The 20,848-nt window shown below is 45.6% G+C and overlaps 1 protein-coding gene across 2 annotated transcripts; it reads right to left on the reverse strand.

Annotated features, from left to right (window-relative positions):
* Positions 1–1,568: 1,568 nt before the first annotated feature.
* On the reverse strand, positions 1,569–18,063 carry MTRES1 (mitochondrial transcription rescue factor 1). Of its 2 annotated transcripts, none has more exons than XM_046006192.1 (4): positions 17,712–18,063; positions 9,916–10,394; positions 7,955–8,027; positions 1,569–3,115 (listed from the first exon to the last, which is right to left on the reverse strand). In XM_046006192.1, the coding sequence occupies exons 2-4, from the start codon at positions 10,380–10,382 to the stop codon at positions 2,936–2,938; spliced, it is 720 nt and encodes a 239-aa protein (XP_045862148.1). In that variant the 5' UTR covers positions 10,383–10,394; positions 17,712–18,063; the 3' UTR covers positions 1,569–2,935. The 2 variants fall into 2 exon arrangements, with proteins under 2 accessions (XP_045862148.1, XP_045862147.1); XM_046006191.1 differs by having other exon boundaries at positions 17,676–18,061.
* Positions 18,064–20,848: the final 2,785 nt, after the last annotated feature.

Genomic DNA, 20,848 nt, shown 5'->3' on the forward strand with positions numbered 1-20,848 from the left:
CTTTACTTGCCGGATACAGGCTGCAGCTTTAGAAGGTTCACGGAACGTACACCACCACCCCAACCGCAATCTTTCTTTTCAGCTTCTTAGAAAATGCTAGTTATGTTTCCACCTCCCCAGTCATCACGGACCAAATAAACTATGACTTAAGAAATATCCCCCAAATGTCTACTTTTCTCTACAAAATTTTAAAATGATGAAGTGACAGCCTAGCCATCTATATAATTTCCCAGGGAAGACAATAGATGCTATTTGGCAGAGAAATGCTATTAGCATCTTATTTCCTAGAGGGTAACTATATCTTTGAAAGAATTCACCATCAGTACTGATAAAAGGGCTAGATGAGCCTCTACCAAAGTAGTCATAACTTAAAAAAAAAAAAAAAATCTTGCCGTCCCATTAGAGCAGGGTGTCTCAACCTCATCTCTCATTTGGGGTCCAGTAACTTTGTTGTGGGGTGTCCTGTCACCGTAGGACGTGTAGAGGCATCACTGGTCCCTATCTACTCCATGTCCCTAACCCCCCTCCCCCAGGCTGTGACACCCGAGAGGTCTCTAGACATTGCTCAACATGAACCCCTGGTTGAGAACTACTGCACTAGAAACATATACATCTTTAATCTTTCCCAATTTTAATTTTCACGGAGGTGGCGTCGCCACGGTGGCACTAGAAAGCAACCGTCATTTGGGTCAAGTAATGGGTGTTTCGAGAGTTCTGTGAATCCTTACGAATTGCTTTTGTTTCTGCTATTTCATAACCGTGTTCCAAGTCCCTCGCACTGCAGACAACTGTAAGAGCTCAGTTTTTGCCACGTGCCCTCGCCAAACAACATTCTCCATGAGATTTTTTTCTTAGTTTTATTTTTTATTTATTTCTTGAGATTTTATTTATTTATTTGACAGACAGAGATCACAAGTAGGCAGAGGCAAACAGAGAGAGAGGAGGAAGCAGGCTCCCCACTGAGCAGGGAGCCCGATGTGGGGCTCGATCCCAGGACCCTGAGATCATGACCCAAGCTGAAGGCAGAGGCTTTAACCCACTGAGCCACCCAGGTGCCCTAGTTTGATTTTTTAAAACAGAGAGGTCTGGTGTGCGGCCCCGAACAATGCAGGCAGCTAGGTGAGGTCCTAATTACCAAAAGCTTCAAAAAGCCTTTCAAGTGGCTTTTCCTGCTTCCTAGCTAGCAATAGCTCCTCTTACCTCATACAACACATTTTGATTTTCTCCTTCCTTTGAACACATGACAAGGTAAGGCAATTAGTACCCTGGTCCCCATTTGACCAATGAGGAAGCTGAAGTCCAGAGACTGAGGTCAAACTGTAACCAAGGTAACCCGACTTACTAATGGCAAGACTGAGCCTAAAGACCAGGACCCCTGACACATCCCTATGTCATGCTGCCACTCACCACACAAGACTTCTTAGTCTTTCTGTAACTTTCTAAAGAGAAGTCAAGAGGAGAGTGGGAAGGAGGAAGAGAGAGGGAGAGCGAGACAGGGACGGAGATAGAGGAAATGAGAAAAAGGAAAGACATTAGTCTCCTAAATTATAATTCATAACTAAGTCCTGTTGAAATTAAACAGTTTTTATTGGTAACTCAGTAAAGCCCAATTAACAAGTGGTAAAACGGAAACATTCCCTCTGTTGCTCTGCACATTATGTAGTCTTTCTTCCTGAGAGCTTGCTTAAGCTTTCAAATAAAGATCAATTTTTTGGAGTCTTCTGAAATTCAGGGTGTTAAGGCCTCCATATTCATGGGACCATACATCCCCCTGCTTTGGGCCACAGAAGTTTCCCTTCACTGTCAGTTAACCTGAATTCTCAAGCATTCCTGGAGGGCAATAAAAGGACCCAGGCACAGCCAGTCTTTTTCCCATGACACCATCTAATGGGTCTCTGCTTGAACGGACTCTTCTAGTGCTAGGAACTGTTCCTGGGAGTCTACAAATCACTTTACTTCTGCAGATGTCCTTTTCTTAGATGACTTATATTATGTGTGTGTCCCTTCTACTACTATTATTTTTTTAGGCTTTCTCCTTTTTATAGCACTTTCTTGAGAATTAGAATAATCGGTCTCTCTTTGTTCTCTTCGCTGGTAATACCTGCGTTTCCCTTAAAACCTACTACTAAAATCTACTTTCACCTGAAAATTAAACTCTCAGCTTATTACCATAAGCCGGGACAGGGGTCATCCTATTTTTTTGTGTGTGAAAGGTCAGATAGTAAATATTTTAGGCTTTGTGGGCTACCTAAGGCCTCTGTCATATATTCCTTTCTTCTTTTAACAATGTTTTAAAAATGTAAAAACCATTCTTGAATACCATAAAAAGGGCCTCTGGGGCCCCCTGCCCTAAACGATTACTGTTAAATGGGCCCTAACTAGCCCATTTGCAGTGAGTTGGAACAACTTCACGTATCCATCCTTCTGAAGACAAACTGAAGGGAACGAAAGCTCACAAATCGGTAATTCAGAAGGGCTGGTGGAGAAAGGGGTCTCCCAACGGATATGAAGGGTGACCTTGACTTCAACTGGGTTTGCCATTAAGAAGTCTGAACCCAGGGAAGCTGGTCAGCAGGGATAAAACTGAAACGAAGGCACAAACAACAAGGCCAGTTTACTTTACACAGATTCCCGAGGTAGTTACTGTGCGACAGCAGGCTTGGCATTAAAACCCTCTCTGGGGTTAGTTCACTCAGGACACATCTCATTCATGCTCATGAGGCCAAAATGAGGTCAAAACGAGCACAAATCAAGCCCTGGAGAGGATTCCAGGCCACGGACAATGTCTCCAAGCTATGGATCCCCATTTCCATAAAAGAGCTCCGCAGATTCCACTAAAGGTGAAGTGACTTTATTTTAATAAAAATGTCCTCTTTTGAAGCTGGCCTTTCCCTCCATCACTAGAAAGCAGTTTTATTAATATAAAGCAATCCATTTATTTAGACATACTCTTTTTAGGCAACTTCAACTTTTTCCACCGGCGTAACACCACTCTGTACTTTTCACTTTCTGTTTTCTCCTCCAACACTTTTTTCAGGAGAACCCTCATTACTGTCTCTGTTTCTGCTTCTTTATCCTCTCCAATCAGAAGATCCAATGTATCTCCCACTTTCACCTGAAAATGGAAAGAAAATTTAGCCTTCATTGCATTTTGGGAAACGCAGGCTAATGCAAATGTCTTTTTTTTTTTTTTTTTTGAAGTTTATTTTTTTAGTCATCTTTATACCCAACATGGGGCTTGAACTCACGGCCCTGAGATCAAGAGTTGCATGCTCCACTGACTGAGCCAGCCAGGTACCCCGCAAATGTCCTTGCTTTGAGTTTTTATCCGGGAACCATCATTACCCAGAGGGCCATGTGAGAAAGGTAGTGATTCTCCTGAAACCATCCCTTATCGCTGGTGCCTCGCTCAGAGGATGCCTCAAACACTCGTGCCCTACGCCATCCATGTCTTTCCATCAGACCTAGACAGCTGCCTGCTTACAGCAGCTCTGGTGTGGTGTGGCCCACTCACTCACCTCTACTGGATGACTGAAGGAAACACACGGAGGGATTTGTTTTGGTAACGGTGACAAGAGGCAAAGAAAGTGGGGCACAAGAGAGAGTACGTGCATAGTAATTACTGCCAGCACTGAGAAAATAATTTCCAGTGTAACTTTTCATTGATTTCGACCCCAATGAGCTATGTAACTGGCGAGGGGGCAGTCTGTTGAAAATCAGCTGCTGTGGAAGAACATCCGGCTGTATCTCTTACAGAAATGGTGAACTTCTTCTCTAGCACTGATTAGCCCCGGTGATGCCACATCATCAAGAAGACAGGACTCAGTTCACAACGACAGAAAGATCAAGCTGGATGCTGACTCCATGGGTTCAAAGGGCTAATGTCAAACCCATTCTTGCCCAGGTGGGACCCTTAGGCTGAGTAGTCACAGTCACAGCAGTGTCGCCAGGGACAGCCCATGATGGGCACCTGGTCCTGGCAGGTCAGGATTCCAGGATCTTCCCAGTGACTCAGGAAGGAGCTAAACCGACCCAGGTGTCCTATGCTCTTTCCGCTAGGACACAAGCCAGGACTGACTGGGGCCATCTCAGACCACTCACCACTGCTTCCCAGGAGGTGGGCAGCAACCCCATGTGTGGGCCATGGACCCAAAGTGGGCACACGTGGCCATTTAAGAGTCTACTGGAGGGTTTCTGTTTAAGAAATATGGTGCCACTTTTACCTTATTTTCTGATTAATGCTCTATGAAGCAGTCCTAAATTCATGCTGTCAAAAATATCTGCCTTCGGGGCGCCTGGATGGCTCAGCGGGTTAAAGCCTCTGCCTTCAGCTCAGGTCATGATCCCAGGGTCCTGGGATCGAGCCCCGCATCGGGCTCTCTGCTTAGCTGGGAGCCTGCTTCCTTCTCTCTCTCTCTCTGCCTGCCTCTCTGCCTACTTGTGATCTTTGTCAAATAAATAAATCTTTATTTTTTTTTTTAATATTTTATTTATTTATTTGACAGAGAGAGATCACAAGTAGACAGAGAGGCAGGCAGAGAGAGAGAGAGAGAGGGAAGCAGGCTCCCCGCTGAGCAGAGAGCCCGACGCGGGACTCGATCCCAGGACCCTGAGATCATGACCCGAGCCGAAGGCAGGGGCCCAAGCCACTGAGCCACCCAGGCGCCCCTAAATAAATCTTTAAAAAAAAAAAAAATATCTGCCTTACCTGGGCAAACTCGTATTTGTTCTCCCACCCGTTCAAGGGCCCAGTATTTAGTCCACAACGTGGGAATACGCACCTCTGCCACCATGCCACACTCGTCAGCCTAGAGCAGGTACATGCGAAACTCACATAGCAGCTGGTTATAACCATTAACCTTCTCCCCTCTGGGCTGAAAAGCCAAAAGGCTCAAACCGCAAGGAAGCATGGAGACTGCTTCTCCCCTGGGTCTGAAGGATGGGCTGACGACCCAGGCATCATCTAGGGGGTCTGTCCTCCTATAGTTCTCATGAGTTCAATTAAAAAAAAAAAAGGACCATTTGCCCCAACTGTGTGGACATTTAAAATCTATGTCTGGGGTGCCTGGGTGGCTCAGTCAGTTAAGCGTCTGCCTTTGGCTCAGGTATGATCCTGGAGTCCCAGGATCGAATCCCAGGTCGGGCTCCCTGCTCAGCAGGGAGTCTGCTTCTCCCTCTGCCCCTCACCCCACTCATGTTCTCTTTCTCTCACACTCTCTAAAATCATAAAATCTTAAAAAAAAAAAAATCAATGTCCAGAAATACAAGGTTTGAGAGCATTTTGAATGCTTTTACATTTTTCAGCATGGCTTTATTAAAATTCACTTAATAAGTAACATACACACGTGATACAAAATATACACAGAGCCAACCGCAATCCTCCTTTGTATCCCTTCACAATCTGCTGTGTGTCCTGCATGCGGCTGAGCAGCAGAGGCCTCTGGGAGCTTACTTCTAAGGCAGCGAGCAGAGAAGGCAGGCTTCTCCCTTAGCCAGTCAATCCTGGGGAGTGGGGAGTTTAGGAAGCTTCAGTCCTTTTGTGTAAGTCAGCAGGCCCTGGCTCGCCACGGCACAGACAGACGGCCTGCTCGGAGCTGTAGCACCACAAACCCGCCTGACCCTTCAGCGGCAGGCCTCGGAAGGGGAGGTGTCCTTTATTCCCTGCAAGGGCCTGTCCTCCTTCATGCGGGAGACAGCACAGCAGACACAAAGCAACACTGGTTGGGATTAAGGGCTGTTCCAAATATCTACATTTCAAATCTCCCTTTAGCTGCAGTTACTATGGCTACAGGCCTCCTAGTAACAAGGCAGTCGAGTGTTAACACTGGCCCCTTCCTCTGCTGACCCTCAGGAGAAATCTGGAAGGCAGCCGAGACAAGAGAACACCCAAGGCAGAATGCAGCAGCAGCAATTAGACTGTAGTTAACAATGTCTCAAAGCAGAGGGGGAAGATGGACTTGTGGTGTTTGTAAATGAGGCCCTGGCACAGAGGCGTGGCGTACCCAGAGCAGGTCCTGTCTTAGGAACACTGCGGCTGAGGAGAGGGGGCAGGGCTACAAGCAGGCAAAAGCAATTATGGGACAAGAAGAGCCTGATCTCCAGAGGCATGTCTGTAGTGCCTGATTTCCCGCAGCTCACAGAGCCATGACTGACATGCTGAACCTGCAGGGTCGGGTGCCATCGCAGACCATGGACCTTGGGACTGGGCGGCTGAGATGAGCACTGGGGAGTGCCCCCTCCTCCTGTCTGTTTAGCCATGAGAGCCTGTAGGACCCCAGAGAGCAAGGTCTCTGAAGAAAGCCTCAGTGCTGATCCCCATCCATGGCCAACAGCTCACACCCTGCCCTGCCCCAGAGCAAAAGGATGTAGCTCAAGCCCTCCATCCCCAGGGGAGTTGTGAAACATGAAACAGGCTTCGAGGCCACCTACAAAAGTGTGTCTGACTTCCAGGGAACATTTGTTCTCTAGACACTAAGAGTGAGATTATGTCTGCTGATGCCTCGTATGTCTGTGTCTTCCAAGCTTTTTTTTTTTTTAAAGATTTTTACTCATTTGAGATGGAGAGACACAAAGAGAGAGTGCATGCATGAGGAAGAGGGAGTAGAAGAGGGAGAGGGAGAAGCCGGCTCCCTGCTGGTCCCGCAGCCCCCTGATCCCAGGACACTGGAATCATGACCTAAGCCAAAGGCAGATGCTTAACCACCTGAGCCACCAGGCATCTCCCTTCCAAACATTTTTTTTTTTTAGATTTTATTTATTTATTTGACAGAGAGAGAGATCACAAGTAGGCAGAGAGGCAGGCAGAGAGAGAGGAGGAAGCAGGCTCCCTGCCGAGCAGAGAGCCTGATGCAGGGCTCGATCCCAGGACCCTGAGATCATGACCTGAGCCGAAGGCAGCGGCTTAATCCATTGAGCCACCCAAGCGCCCCCCAAACTTTTTTTAAACAGTCTCTGTTATACACCTTTTTATGGTGCTTTGTTAACTTTTACTATCATTACTATTTTTCCAATTATGAAAGTGATCTATACTTATAAAAAATTCAGAAAATAGAAAGAAGAAAATATAACCCATAATGGCCCAAAGATAAATACTAGTATTACTAATTCTAGACATATGTATACATGCAACTTATTTCTACAATACACAATTTATTTACTTACTTAAAAGATTTTATTTATTTGACAGAGAGAGAGATCACAAGCAGACAGGCAGGGGGGCGGGAAGCAGGTTCCCCGCTGAGCAAAGAGCCCGATGCGGGGCTCGAACCCAGGACCCTGGGATCATGACTGAGCTGAAGGCAGAGGCTTAACCCACTGAGCCACCCAGGTGCCCCTACAATACACAATTTACACACACACACATACACACACGTATGTGTGTGTGTGTATATATGACTTGTAACAACACTGGATGCTGGAAATACATTTTCTAATACCTGATTTCTTTCACTTAACGACAATATTGCTATGGACCTGTTAGAAAACAGGAAGTGTCTTTTCTAATGGCTGCTCTGCGCTGCTCTGCACGCAGAGCAGGGCACACGGCAAGTGTCACGGGTACCGCCGAACTGACCAGAATCACACACCCACTCAGCTAACAGCAGTCCACCGGGACCGCTACACAATCAACTCTTCTCAGTCTCATTATTAGCTTTTCATGGGACTAATGACTCAGTTAACGGACTTTTGCCAATTGTGATAGTGGCCCGTCTTAAAATTTGAAGGAAAAAAGGAAAGTTTTCTCTGAAGGACATGAAGGGTGCAGCAGAGCGAGTGGTCTGTGTCACCAAGTTGGCTGGTGATTCTCACTAGCTTGCCCAGGCCTCTGGGGAGTCACAGAGCGTGCAACACAGACACACACAAGGGGTCACTGATGCCCCCTGAGGGGATGTCGGGGTGGCACTGAGTACCGGCAGAGAAAGCGACAAAAATATCTGCTGTCAGAATAGCTCACCGTTCTGCTTTTCTTCCACAGTTTCTCCCCATTCAGCCTGAGTTCACCTTTGTAGAATGCATCTTCCACTTTGCTTAAAAAAAAGAAGAAAAAGAAAAAAAAGTCAAATGCTTTGAAATAGAAATACATTCAAAACAATTACACAGGTCTGAAAAAAAAAAACCAGCTGCCATTAAGGCTCATTCTGACAGTGACTAGCCTCTCCACAAAGCCTCCATTCTGGCTGCTGGGAAAGGGGGAGTCAACTGCTCCCACATGTATCTCAAACAGCGAGACCCAAGGGCCCTTCTGAACGGACGCTGAACTGCGGCAGAGACCCGCGGACATCACCGGGCAGGTAAGCTCTGGGAGGGCTCAGGGTACCCTCCCACCCCCGACTCCTGCAGCAGCCACCTGCAAAGCGGGAGCTCCCAGGATTCCTGACCACCAAAGGGCTCCAGGCTCTGAGGAAAAAAAACAGGCACCACACGTATGGTGAGGCCATTAACAAATCCTCTGCGAGTCTGCACTGAGGTGGGGAAACTCCAATCCTGCAGCCGCCCATCTCTCTGTTAGGTCACTAGGGCAACCGGACCAGGAGAGAGTGCTGCTGGCAGAATCAGTGAGCTCTTCTCCTGCCGCCCGGACTCCAGGTGGTTAACATCTGGGGTTCTGCTAATAACAGCAGCAGCTACTTCTCTGGGGGAGAGAGAGCCTCCCCTTACAAGCTGGCCAGATTTTAGAGCATATTCAGTAAATCCCCACGAGGAGGCCTATGGGCTCAGTCATCTTTACGAGTCCTTCAGTGTCATGGATTAAAAAATTAGACTACGCCATGAAATTAGGTCATAAAGGTATAAACTGCACATGGAAATCTGAACGTATCATCCATACCATGATTCTTACCTCGCATGCAGCATGCACACAATGATTGCGAAACGAATGAGTGAACAATGAGGGTCACTATTCTTACATAATTACTCTAGCAGAGAGAACAAGAAAACTAAAGAAATCCTCAAAGCTCCACTTAACATCTCTGTGCACTACATAATGAACACACAGAATTTTCTTCGTAACAGCTAACACACAGTGAGTACCTACTATGTGTCAGGCACTGCTCTGTTATTTTTTGAAATTTAAATTCAATTTAATTAGCACACAGCACATTCTGACTTTCGGAGTCGAGTTCAGGGATTCATCAGTTGCACTAACACCCAGTGCTCATCCCATCACGTGCCCTCAATGCCCATCACCCAGTTACCCCCCTCCCCACCGCTGCACCCCTCAGTTTGTTTCCTAGAGTTAAGAGTCTCTCATGGTTTGTCTCCCTGTTTTTGTCTTATCTTTCCTTCCCTTCCCCTACATTCATCTGTTCTGTTTCTTAAATTCCACATACAAGGGAAATCATATGGCATTTGTCTTTCTCTAATTTCACTTAGCATAAGACCCTCTAGTTCCATCCGCTAAGATGCTTTAGGCAGAGAAGCACCAACTTCTAGAGTAGGTGCTACTTTACATTCTACAGAGAAAACTGAAGCTTAGGGAATTCAAGGAACTTGCCCAGGCTCACACAGAGCACGAAGGGTCTAGCTACGCAGCCTGCGTTCTTGACCACATGACCCGGCTTCTGTTGTTTCTAAAAGGCATCTTCTTACCCTGTGGCATTTATGAAACCCAGGCGTGGTCTCCTCTTGCTATATACCTCTAACGTGGTCATGACTTTCCTCAAGACGCTGGTATAAAATCGATGGCTCATCTTAAGAGTCAACTGTGTCTTAGAATCAGGGAAATACAACACGGTGCCCTGCCTTGCTGCTGGAGTCAGGGTTCTCGTCTGTAGCCAGAAACAACGGCAACAGGTGACCGGAAGGTCCTCCACATCTGTGGCTCCCCTCACCACAGATGGGCCGAGTGAGGGGAACTACTACGTTAAAATGACAAGACGACAAAGCACTTTGTAATAAAACGCACATCAGACTTACTTTCTCCCGACATCGAGGCCTGTCTTTAGGATGACATCGTACCGAAAAGACTGCACCACTTTCTCCAGGTCTTTGTAGTCTTTGACCACGCCGGGGTCTTCCTCGAGCCCCTCTTCTTGCTCACTCATCTCGCGGTCACTCTCCTCCTCAGTCTCCTCGTCATCCTCGGCCTTCTGCAGAGTCTTCTTGTTGGACTTCTTGGAGCTTATATTACTCTTAAGTCTTATGGAAAGGGGGAAAATATATTCTGGAGACACTACAAGGCCTGGGAGTCTCAGCGAGAAAATGTTGTGGAAGAACGTTTTACAATTTGATGTGTTTAAGTGAGTACTAGAAAAATAGAAGTATCGATTCCAGGAAGCACAGAGTTTCGATGAAGGTGTCCCTTGCAGCGCGCCCCACAGTCCAATCCAGGCGTCTGGCTTTCTCAGAACGCTGGCAGGGAATCTGACACCCGTCATGGCCATGGCGCATATAACCTGCAACGGACAATAATTCAGTTGTATGTCACAAGTGCAGTGTCCTGGCATTCTTACAACATACACCATGCACACCACGACCACTCCGTACGAGTACTGTACTTACTCTCCCCTACAAAAGACCATATTGGTAGCCGGGGCCACGTGCTTTCTGTGAGTCTAAGGACATCGGAACTAGATACTAAGATGTGTGAACACACAGGTTCTCCTCTTCTCCATCTGCCAAATTGGCTTAGATACTGATTGCTACTGAAAAATATTAACACTTCTTCTCAAGGGTTTTAAGAAAATGATCTCAGGCACCTGGGTGGCTCAGTTGGGTAAGGGACTGCCTTTAGCTCAGGTCATGATGGGAGTTGCACATTGGGGGTGGGCGGGGAGGGGGGGGTGTCCCTGCTCAGCAGGGTGTCTGCTTCTCCCTCTGACCCTCCCCACCTCATTCTCACTCTCTCTTTCTCTCTCAAATAAATAAATAAAACCTTAAAAATCTCATGGACAGAAAGACTATTTGCTGACATACGTTACATCCTTACAATACTGACTTTGTCAAGGAAGGAAACCAAGTCATGACTTCATAAAAACCAGAGTGAATCTCTAGACTTTATTTCAACCCCCAACCCCAGCAAAACAAAGCTAGCAAGGAGGAGACTGGACAGAGTTACCTTTTACCTTCTTTTCCATCTTTCTCCTACTGTTTGAGGCATTAGCAAGCAGAATGCGCCAGGAGACCCTGAGGCACTAAGGTGCTGACGTGCCAGAGAGTAGCCAATTCCCAGGTTACCTCAAAGGCAGCAGAAACCATCTTATTATGATGGTAGCAAACCCTCCTAAGTACATCAAGATGGCTTTAGAGGCCATGATTTAGTAACATGAGAAGGGTTGCCATATGGTCCATATCCTCAAACCTTAACTCTGTGAATGACTTTCCACGGTGCCAAGGCTATAACTTCAGACAGATTTCTTTGATGATGGTTTCAATGATTTTTCCTTCCTCCTTTCATCACAAAGCCTACAACAGTAATTACCTGTAAGCCCACTCAAAAGTACATAGCTAGCTACTTCCAAGTTATATATATATTTTAAAGATTTTATTTATTTATTTGAGGGAGAGAGAGAGAGAGATCACAAATAGGCAGAGGCAGGCAGGGAGAGAGGGGGAAGCAGGCTCCCCAGTGAGCAGAGAGCCAGATGTGGGACTCAATCCCAGGACCCTGAGATCATGACATGAACCGAAGGTAGAGGCTTAACCCACTGAGCCACCCAGGAGCTCCCCAAGTTGTATTTGTTAACATCTTGGCTCTTATTTTTATTGGCATGATCAAGGTAGACAACATGAGCTCAACTCTGTATCTCATTGCTGTTGGGACCCCAATCTGAGTCTTAACTGGGAAATAAAGCCAGCATAATTTAAGGGTTGCTTTTCAACAGAGCTAGAATTTATTTATTTTTAGGATTTCATTTATTTGACAGAAAAACAAAGAGATCACAAGTAGGCAGAGAAGCAAGCAGAGAGAGGGGGGAAGCAGGCTCCCCACCAAGCAGAGAGCCCGATGTGGGGCTCGATCCCTGGACCCTGAGATCATGACCTTGGCCAAAGGCAGAGGCTTAACCCACTGAGCCATCCAGATGCCCCCAGAACTAGAATTTAAAATAATTTTTAAATGTTATAAAATCCTCAGAGTGCTCTAAAATACTAAGTGGAAACTATCAGAAGCAACTTAAAGAGAAATATTGAGACAAATCATTCTTATACCTATTCTATCTAATTTAATGAATGAATGATATGAATAGTAACTATGAATGAATAATAACTATGCATAGAAAAAACCCTTGAATTTTACAGAAATAGGAATAAAGAAAGAAAATAGTGTATTTCAGTAGTTCCTAGACTGTATTTCAAGGATCCCTACAATAAAAAATTAAGGAGTTCCTAGCTGGCTCAGCAGGTAGAATATGTGACTCTTGACCTCTGGTAATGGGTTCGAGCCCCACACTGGGTGCAGACATTACTTAAAACCTTAAAAAAAAAAAAAGTTACCTAATGGTGGACTTTTTGCCAAGTAAAGATTTTTTTTTAAAGTTGAAATTGTGGGGCGCCTGGGTAGCTTAGTGGGTTAAGCCTCTGCCTTTGGCTCAGGTCATGATCCCAGGGTCCTGGCATCGAGCCCCGCATCCAGCTCTCTGCTCAGCAGGGAGCCTGCTTCCTCCTCTCTCTCTGCCTGCCTCTCTGCCTACTTGTGATCTCTCTCTCTGTCAAATAAATAAAATAAATAAATAAATCTTTAAAAAAAAAAGAAACTGCTACTCTCATTACCATAATTTAAGAGAAAGACGATTTTAATGACTACTATGTGAAACCTATTTTCAGGTAGAAAATTTGAAAAGAATAAAAGAAAACTCAAACCACCCATATTCACTCTATGACAACGACTGTTAAATTTTAACATATATCCTTCACAGTGTAGTTTTTAAAAAAGTAATTCTCTCATAAGCAGAGCCTTTCATACCTTTCTGCCCATCCAAAACACACAAGAAGGTGTGTTGTGGCCAGAGCTCTCTATCAGCCTCAGAAATGATTGGTTAATAAGATGCTCTTATAATACAAAAGATAAAGATGGGCATTAATGATGATAATTTGCCTATCTTTTTCGAATTGTGGGTCATGAGCCATTATAAAATTTTTATTTTTCAAGAACCCAAACTGGGAATGCCTGGGGGGCTCAGTCAGTGAAGCATCTGCCTTCAGCTCAGGCCATGATCTAAGGATCCTGGAATCGCTCCTCGAAACCTCCTGAGCAGGGAGCCTGCTTCTCTCTCTCCCTCTGCTTGTGCTCTCCTGTGCTTTCTCTCTTGCTGTCAAACAGCTAAATTGAAAAAGAATTTTTTTTAGAAGAACTAAAACTGAAATGTATAGGTTACAGTGTATCACATACAGTAAGAGTAAATACTGCTTTATGAAACTTTCATTATAATACATATACACATATGTAAGTATACATAAACACATACTGGGTCACCATGGGAAAAAAAAAAAAGGTTTGAAAACACTGGCCTAAGTGACTTCAGCGAAGCCTGTTTTGCTATCAGGTGTGATGCCAAAGGCTTACGTATGCCTACAAGCTGAGAACCTGGCTTCACATTCCCTCCAATGAATAATACTCCCGGAGCCACATGTGTGTGCAGAGATGAAAACAGCAGCCTCTCCGGGATCACGTTACACAGGGCCCTCATTTTACAGATGACCACAAATGAGACTTTGGAGCAATTTAACGATCTGCTAGTTCATACAGCTAGTAACCAGTACAGCCAGGATTCCAATGACAAATCTTCTTAATGATCATTGTTTACTATGGGTCAGGCCCCACTCTACCTATTAATTCATTTATTCCTTCCAAACAGCCCATCTCAGTGACAGGGTCACACAAATACTAAGTGGATTCAAACCCAGGCTCCCTGGATAAGTCAAGGCTCTTTACCACCATGCTGAACTGTTGGTCAGTCTTCTGACTCCAAGTCCACTGTTCTTTCTGCTCCCCCATAAAACTGATGTCTCATTTGCTTTTGAACAAAAACCAACTTTCACCAAGTGTAATACCAGAGAGAACAGACAGTTTCAGGAGCAGAGAAGGGGGAACAACTACTACCCCAACTTAGAAGAAATCCTAAGAGGAAACATCCTGGGGAAGGGAAGTCTTGTCTGTCAGTCTCTGGAATCCCACATTTCCCTCCCAAAGTCCTGCCATTATACCGCACTGTCATCTTTTATGAGGAATGCCTGGATATGATGCTGCTTTTTGTATTTATCACGAATACATCATATTTACCTACACTAGGAAACTTTTACTAGCACAAAATGACTATTTAAAATCATACTCACATAGAAAAACAACATAACCAAAATGTCCAGCCAAGCATTACCTTTGTGTTGATCAGCTACTCTCTCTTCGGGATCTGCTTCACTCTGGCAAACACTGGCACATTAGGAACGTAAGACTGAGAAAACACGCTAACCTAATTTTTGCTGGAGATGACAGGGCTACGGGGTAGGGTCTGAGAACCGAGTTCTAACACAGAGCTTTCAAAAGGGTCAGAGGAAGGGTGGAGGAGGAGAGAGCTAACCAGGCCAACCCGTCTTGGACTAAACAGCAGTGCTGGCAAGTACTGGAGTTCCTTATAGTCCACTTGAAGAAAAGATCCTACCACTGGAAAGAAAAGCGTCTGTCCTTTTAGCATGGCTTCTCCGTCTTCCAGGATCCACACAAGACCCACTCTCCCTCTCCGCCCTCCCCTGCCCTTTTCCAAACTCCTGTTGTATCAATGCTCTGTGTGTCTTTTGTACTATTCTTATCTCACGAACTCCAAGGGTAGTGACAGGGCAGCAACCATGCCTCATTCCTCATTCCTGTCCCCAGCCAGCATGGTACATACAACAACAACAACAACAACAACAACAACACCACAATGTTGAATGCCTGCAGATTCATTTTCCAGAAATGAAGGGAGCATCCTACCCAGTACCACATCCACCCCTCATGCACTCGTTTGCCTGCATATGGCAAGTTCCCGCTAAGCTAGGCCTGCACGTAAAGCATACAGTCCTTGTCCTCAAGGAACGGCTATTCAACTGGAATGTGGTCAAGTCAACTGGTGGTCAGAGAACTTGAGTGAAAACCCAGGTCCAAAGGAGGCTGGATCTTGCAGAGGCTAAAGCTCAGAGCGGAGATGCCAGAGAAGAGTTCTAATGGCAAAGGAGGCCCGAAACAGAACTTTGGGGAAACAGCAAGTTACAACTGTAATTTTTTACTTTCTAACAGACCACTCTCATTAGCATGCTGTTATTTCTCCCACTGAATAACCAACCAACTTTCTCTTAATCCCACTACCCTCCGGCTACAACTTTTCTAGTTCCTCTTTACAACAAAACTCTGCAGAAACAGCTGTCTACACTCTTTCTTAATCCCTCTCATTTTCTAAGCCCAAAAGGTCATGTTAGTCCTCATCTCCTTTGACTTTGCAGCAGCATCTGAGACAAGGGACCACTCCCCTCTTCTACACTTGGCTTCTAGGACACCTTGCTTCTGGTTTTCCTCCCACCTCACCTGCTCTTTCTTCCCTTCTCCCAGACGTCTTAATGTTGGTGGGTCCCAGGGCTCAGTTTTTGGCCTTGCTTCTCTTCTATATTCACTTTATCTACCTCAGTTCTGTCAGCTTTGACAAATGCTTTTTAGGACACCAAACACTTCCATGGCTTTAAACACTTCCTATATGCCAACTACTCCCCAGGCTCTAATCCCCATTCCAGACGTTTCTCCCAAGTTCCAGACATGTGTATCTGTGCATGAGAGTTAATAGAGCAGGCTTGAGACTATCCTTAGAAAGGCCTGCTTACAAGGTGGGCCTCTGGAAACCTGGATTTCTAGATTCTCAGCATTCTCAGAACTGAGAGGAGTCGCTCACTGGGTCTAAACTGTTTGTACAGTTTCTTACGCTAAGTACCTGCTTTCCTTCTGGGAGTCTTGAATTTTGGTACATGCCAGGCAGACAGCGCCCATGTGACTAAAGGCAATCAACACCTGGGCAGAGGCTCTAAAGAGCATCCCTGATAGACAAATTTCACACATGTTGTCACAATTTGTTGCTGGGGACTTAAGCATGTCCTATATGAGTCCGCTGGGAGACGACTCTTGGAAGAGCACCTGGTTTCCTGCACTCTTGGTCCTATGAGTCTTCTCCCTTTGCTGACTGCTTTGTATCTTTTTGCTGTGATAAATCATAGCCACCAGCCAGAGCCCAGTCCTGTTGAATCTTCCCAGTCAATGAGAGAACCTAGGGGTGGTCTTGGCAACCCCAGACACAATATCCAAATGCCTGACTTCTCCACTTGGGTGTGTAACAGGTACCTCAAGCTTTAATGGTCCAAAAATAAACTCCCAACGTGTCCCCAACCCAAATCTGTTCTACCTGTAGCCTTCCCCATCTCAGTGAATAATAACTCCACCCCTATAGGTGCTGAGAACAGAAGTTTCCAGTCATTCCTGACTCTCCCTCATACCCATATCCAATGTCAGGAAATTACGTTGGCTTGTATCTTCAAAACATGCCCAACATCCCATCACTTCTCACCACTTCCACAGATTAAACCACCATGACAGATGATGACAGCAATACTATAAAGGCCATTTTCCACAGGGTCCACTTTCCACAGAGCCATGATTCTTTCAATAAGTAATTTATACTGTAACACTCCTACAAAAGCAGTGAGAAAAGGTTACACGCTCTATAGGATCTATGAGGTCCCCCCCCATTCTCCAATCTCTTGCCACTCTCAACCTCTGGTTTCTCAGGTCCAGCCTCACTGGCTTTTCTGATGCTCTTCACATACAAGAACATTTCTGGGTAAGATCTTTGCTCCAGCTGCACCCAGAAATCTCTTACCCCAGACAACTGCATATGTAACTCATTTTCTTCAACTCTTTCCTCAAGTATCACTTCAATGCTGTCCACTCATTCCAATTTTATTTAATAAGCATCTTGCCCTCTTACTCTCCCTCACTCTGCTCTATTTTTTTTTCCCTCCATAGCACTTCTCACTGATCAATTTACCTAGTTTCTCTTTTTTGGACTGTTTCCCCTAATAGAATATAAACTCCTCAAGCATAGAAATCTGCACCTGTATTTGTTTTCCTCTGCTGAATCCCAACTACCTACAACAGTGTAGCACACGGTTAAGTGCTTAATTAACCACTATGGAATGAAAGTAGATCAACAGAAATGAAGCACGAAAATGAATCCAGTAAAGATCCCACAATGCTGGAGCTGGGTTGAAGAGCAAAAGGCTAGCTCTCCAAAGGTCGTACCTATCAAAGTCTGGACCTGACCCAGAGAGCATGTGAATCATAGAAAGATCTTAAGCGGGGAAGTGACCTGACAGAAGTGTTATCTAAAGAGTTCTTTGCCAGTGGTGTGGACTGAGTAGCGGAGAGGAAAACGGCAGGAAGCCCGGAGGTCTGCGGTCAGATCTTCAGGGTAGATAAGATAGCAAACAAGCTGACGCCTGTAAGCAGAGCAACGTCTGGAACCGAGGCAACGCTGCCCTTGACCTGCGGGATACTGGGAATCGCTCCACGTTCGTGAGCCTGTTCACTGCTCGATTAAGAACCCGGTCTAACTGCTTAGCAGCCTACTGCCACGGAAAAGCGTCCTTTCTGGAGACCTCTCAGGTTGACCGTGGACACTGGGGAGGCTTCCCCGACATACTTCCCACCCCCGCGGGCCGCGCACCTTCCCGGGTCTTCAAGGTCAAAGGAAACTGGACACCTGTGTCCTCGAGCTCTGGGTCTGCGTTTGGAGCCTGCAGTAGCGGCCGGGCCCAAGTGCGGACGGCCACGGCGCACCGGATCCCCACGGCCCCCGCAGTCCCCGGGTCCACAGGGCGTCCCGAGGCTGGCCGGGCCGGGACAAGACGCGGGAGATTCACGCGGAGTCCTGGCAGGAGCGCAAGCAGGGCAGAGGCGCTCGTCGCGCCCTTACTTCACGAGTGCGCGCCGGGAAGCAACAGAGTGGGCTCCAGCCGGGGTCACAACACGCCCGACAGGGGCGCAGTTACTAGCACTCCGGGACCGCTCCTCCCTCCCTCGATCCCTCCCCGCGGCCTGGCGCACCGGGGCCTCCAGGCCCCGCCCTACCCTGCCCCGCCCCTTCCGTCGGCGCCGCCGCCGCGAGAGCGGGCCGGAGGGTCTCGCGGACGCGGCGGCGGCGACGCAGCGACCCCTGCTGGAGATTGAGCTTCGGAGGACTGCGCGGAGGCCAGTCTGCGGCGGCTGAGTGGAGCCCGGAAGCCAGTGCCGCGGGTTTCCACGTGGCTGAAGAGAATTTGTCTTCATGCAGTGTCCTTGGATTTTCTGGGGTCACAAGTCCTTTTGAACATCTTTGAGAGTTATAACGTTGTCTCCAGAAAAATGTACATACCCGCCAGAACTTACTAATAAAATAAGGTAAGTTCACAACATCTTCTCTAGAATGAAGTGATTCAGAGGTGACAGGGTCATAACTGTCCTGCGGTAGCTGATTAGATGGCCAGATAAGAAGTCTGAAAAGACTGCTTAGCCACGGACCTTGTGGAAACAGCCCTTTGGCGACGAAAGAAGATGAACCAGAAACCAAAGAAAGTACTTCAAAGGGATAACCTGTTTGACACATAATCCACATTAATCTTTTTTAATGTGTTAATAAATAATACATTGTTTTTAAAAAATATTTTATTTATTTGACAGAGAGAAATCACAACTGGGCAGAGAGAGAGAGGGGGAAGCAGGCTCCCTGCAGAGCAGAGAGCCCGATCCCTGGCTCGATCGGGGACCCTGGGATCATGACCTGAACCGAAGGCAGAGGCTTTAACCCACTGAGCCACCCAGGAGCCGCAATAATACGTTTATTAATAACAGATACGTGCTCTGTTAAATTAAAAATAGCCCGTTCTCAGAGCATCTTTCCTTCTCTTTCCCGTCCTCACCAGCTCCGAAGTCTTTTTTGCACTTTATTTTCCGCTGCTTCCTCGTTGCTACACACAGTGGCTATTTGGTTGCCTTGAAACAATAAGAAAGCGGATACAAATTGTTTCAAATGTTGAAATGATACAACTTCATACAACTGTCAACTCACTTTATACTGTTGACATTTTGGGTGATATACAGTTGCATTTACTAGTTTAAGTCCTTTGTAGAAGGTTACAGATAAATTGTTAAGTCGGCCAGTAATAGGGGTTTATCAGTATTATTTTTAACCAACAAAATTACTGTATGATCATATGTGATTACAGGAGGAGATAAAAGAATACAATGATAATGGGTTACATAGACCCAGCTTGGTCGCTGGCCTTTAGAAAAAGAAATATTTCATTAGATGAATCGAGTTAGTTTTTAACTTAAAATGCTAATTAATATTAAAAACTGCTGGGAGATTAACAAATACTCTGTGGGGGTTGGGAGTATACATTTGTGATTTGTAATTTTTTTTTTCGCAGAAACATTCTTGGGTGCCTGGCTGGCTCAGTTGGTGGGGCATGTGACTCTTCATCTCACGGTCATGAGTTCAAGCCCCATGTTGGGTGTGGAGCCTACTTTAAAAAAAAGAAAAAAAATAGAAAAGAAAGAAACATCCCATTCTTTTCTCCCCTGGGCAGAAGCTCCTGCTTTATATGTTTTGGGAGTTGTAGTTTTCACAAATTCAGAACACCTAGTGGACCAAATTCCCATTTCAGCCAACAGGGCTACGCTACTTCAGATCACAAGATGAGAATTTTAATTTAGCTCAAATACTTACTCTTACACAAAGAGATGAGTAAATCAGATGGTGTGTTTGGTTGGGGCCTGTAGATAAATTTAAAGTTTGTTTGTTTGTCTTAAGATTTTATTTATTTGACACAGAGAGAGCACAAGTAGGCAGAGCAGCAGGCAGAGAAGCAGGCAGAGAGAGAGAGAGAGAGAGAGAGCGGGAAGCAGGCTCTCCACTGAGCAAGGAGCCCGATGTGGGGCTCAATCCCAGAACCCTGGGATAATGACCTGAACCACTTAAGGCAGACTTTTAACCCACTGAGTCACCTAAGCGCCCCTACAGTTATTTTTTCTTTTAATGAAAGAGGAGTGGCTTCGCTGTTAGTACTCTCAAGATTGTTACAGGCTGGATTTTATTTTCTTGTATGTCCTCTTACAACTTATTTACTGCTTATTCTTTTTTTAAGTGGAGAAAAATTACCTGGAGAAGGAGGCTCCTTTCCACTGCCTCCCCTTGCTTATCCCACACCTCAAGGTTAGCTAATCACCAAAAATATTTTAAGAACATTACAAAGCCCCATCCCTCCACTTTGCACCCCATTTCCTCTCACTATCTCAAGGAACTTATTCTTTTGGCTTTGCTCTTTCCTGAATCATCAGTCTTCCTCACTCTTCTAGATCATTCCTGCCCACATACAAACAAGTAACAAGTTCTAGTTCTCTCACATTAATGAGATATATGAGATAATTTAATTTTAGAAATTGAATAGAAATAATGTGATACTTTTTTCACTTCACTTTATTTTTGAGATTCTTCCCATGTTTATACATTCATTCGGGCTTCTTCATGCAATTCATATATAAATTATTCCCAGTTTATTTCTTCCTTTCCTAAAGAACAGTTAGGTTTTGTCAGACGTTGCAGTGATGGGCACTTATGGGGGTATTGATGTGTTTGAAAGTGTTTCTAGGGTGTTTACTTAGAATAGGAATCTCCTGGGACCTAGCGTAAGTATGTTTTTCCTCAGTCATACTAAAAATGGCCTAATTTACATTTGTACAGGCTCAGGAAGACCATATTCCACCCACCCCCCCATTCTCAATAGTTCATATCATCAGATTTTTAAAGTATTATCAGTTATATGGATGGAAAATGGTACCTAGTTTTAACTTGTAAACTTT

The sequence above is a fragment of the Meles meles genome, chromosome 5 (genome assembly GCF_922984935.1).
Source record: "Meles meles chromosome 5, mMelMel3.1 paternal haplotype, whole genome shotgun sequence".
Lineage (NCBI taxonomy): Eukaryota > Metazoa > Chordata > Mammalia > Carnivora > Mustelidae > Meles > Meles meles.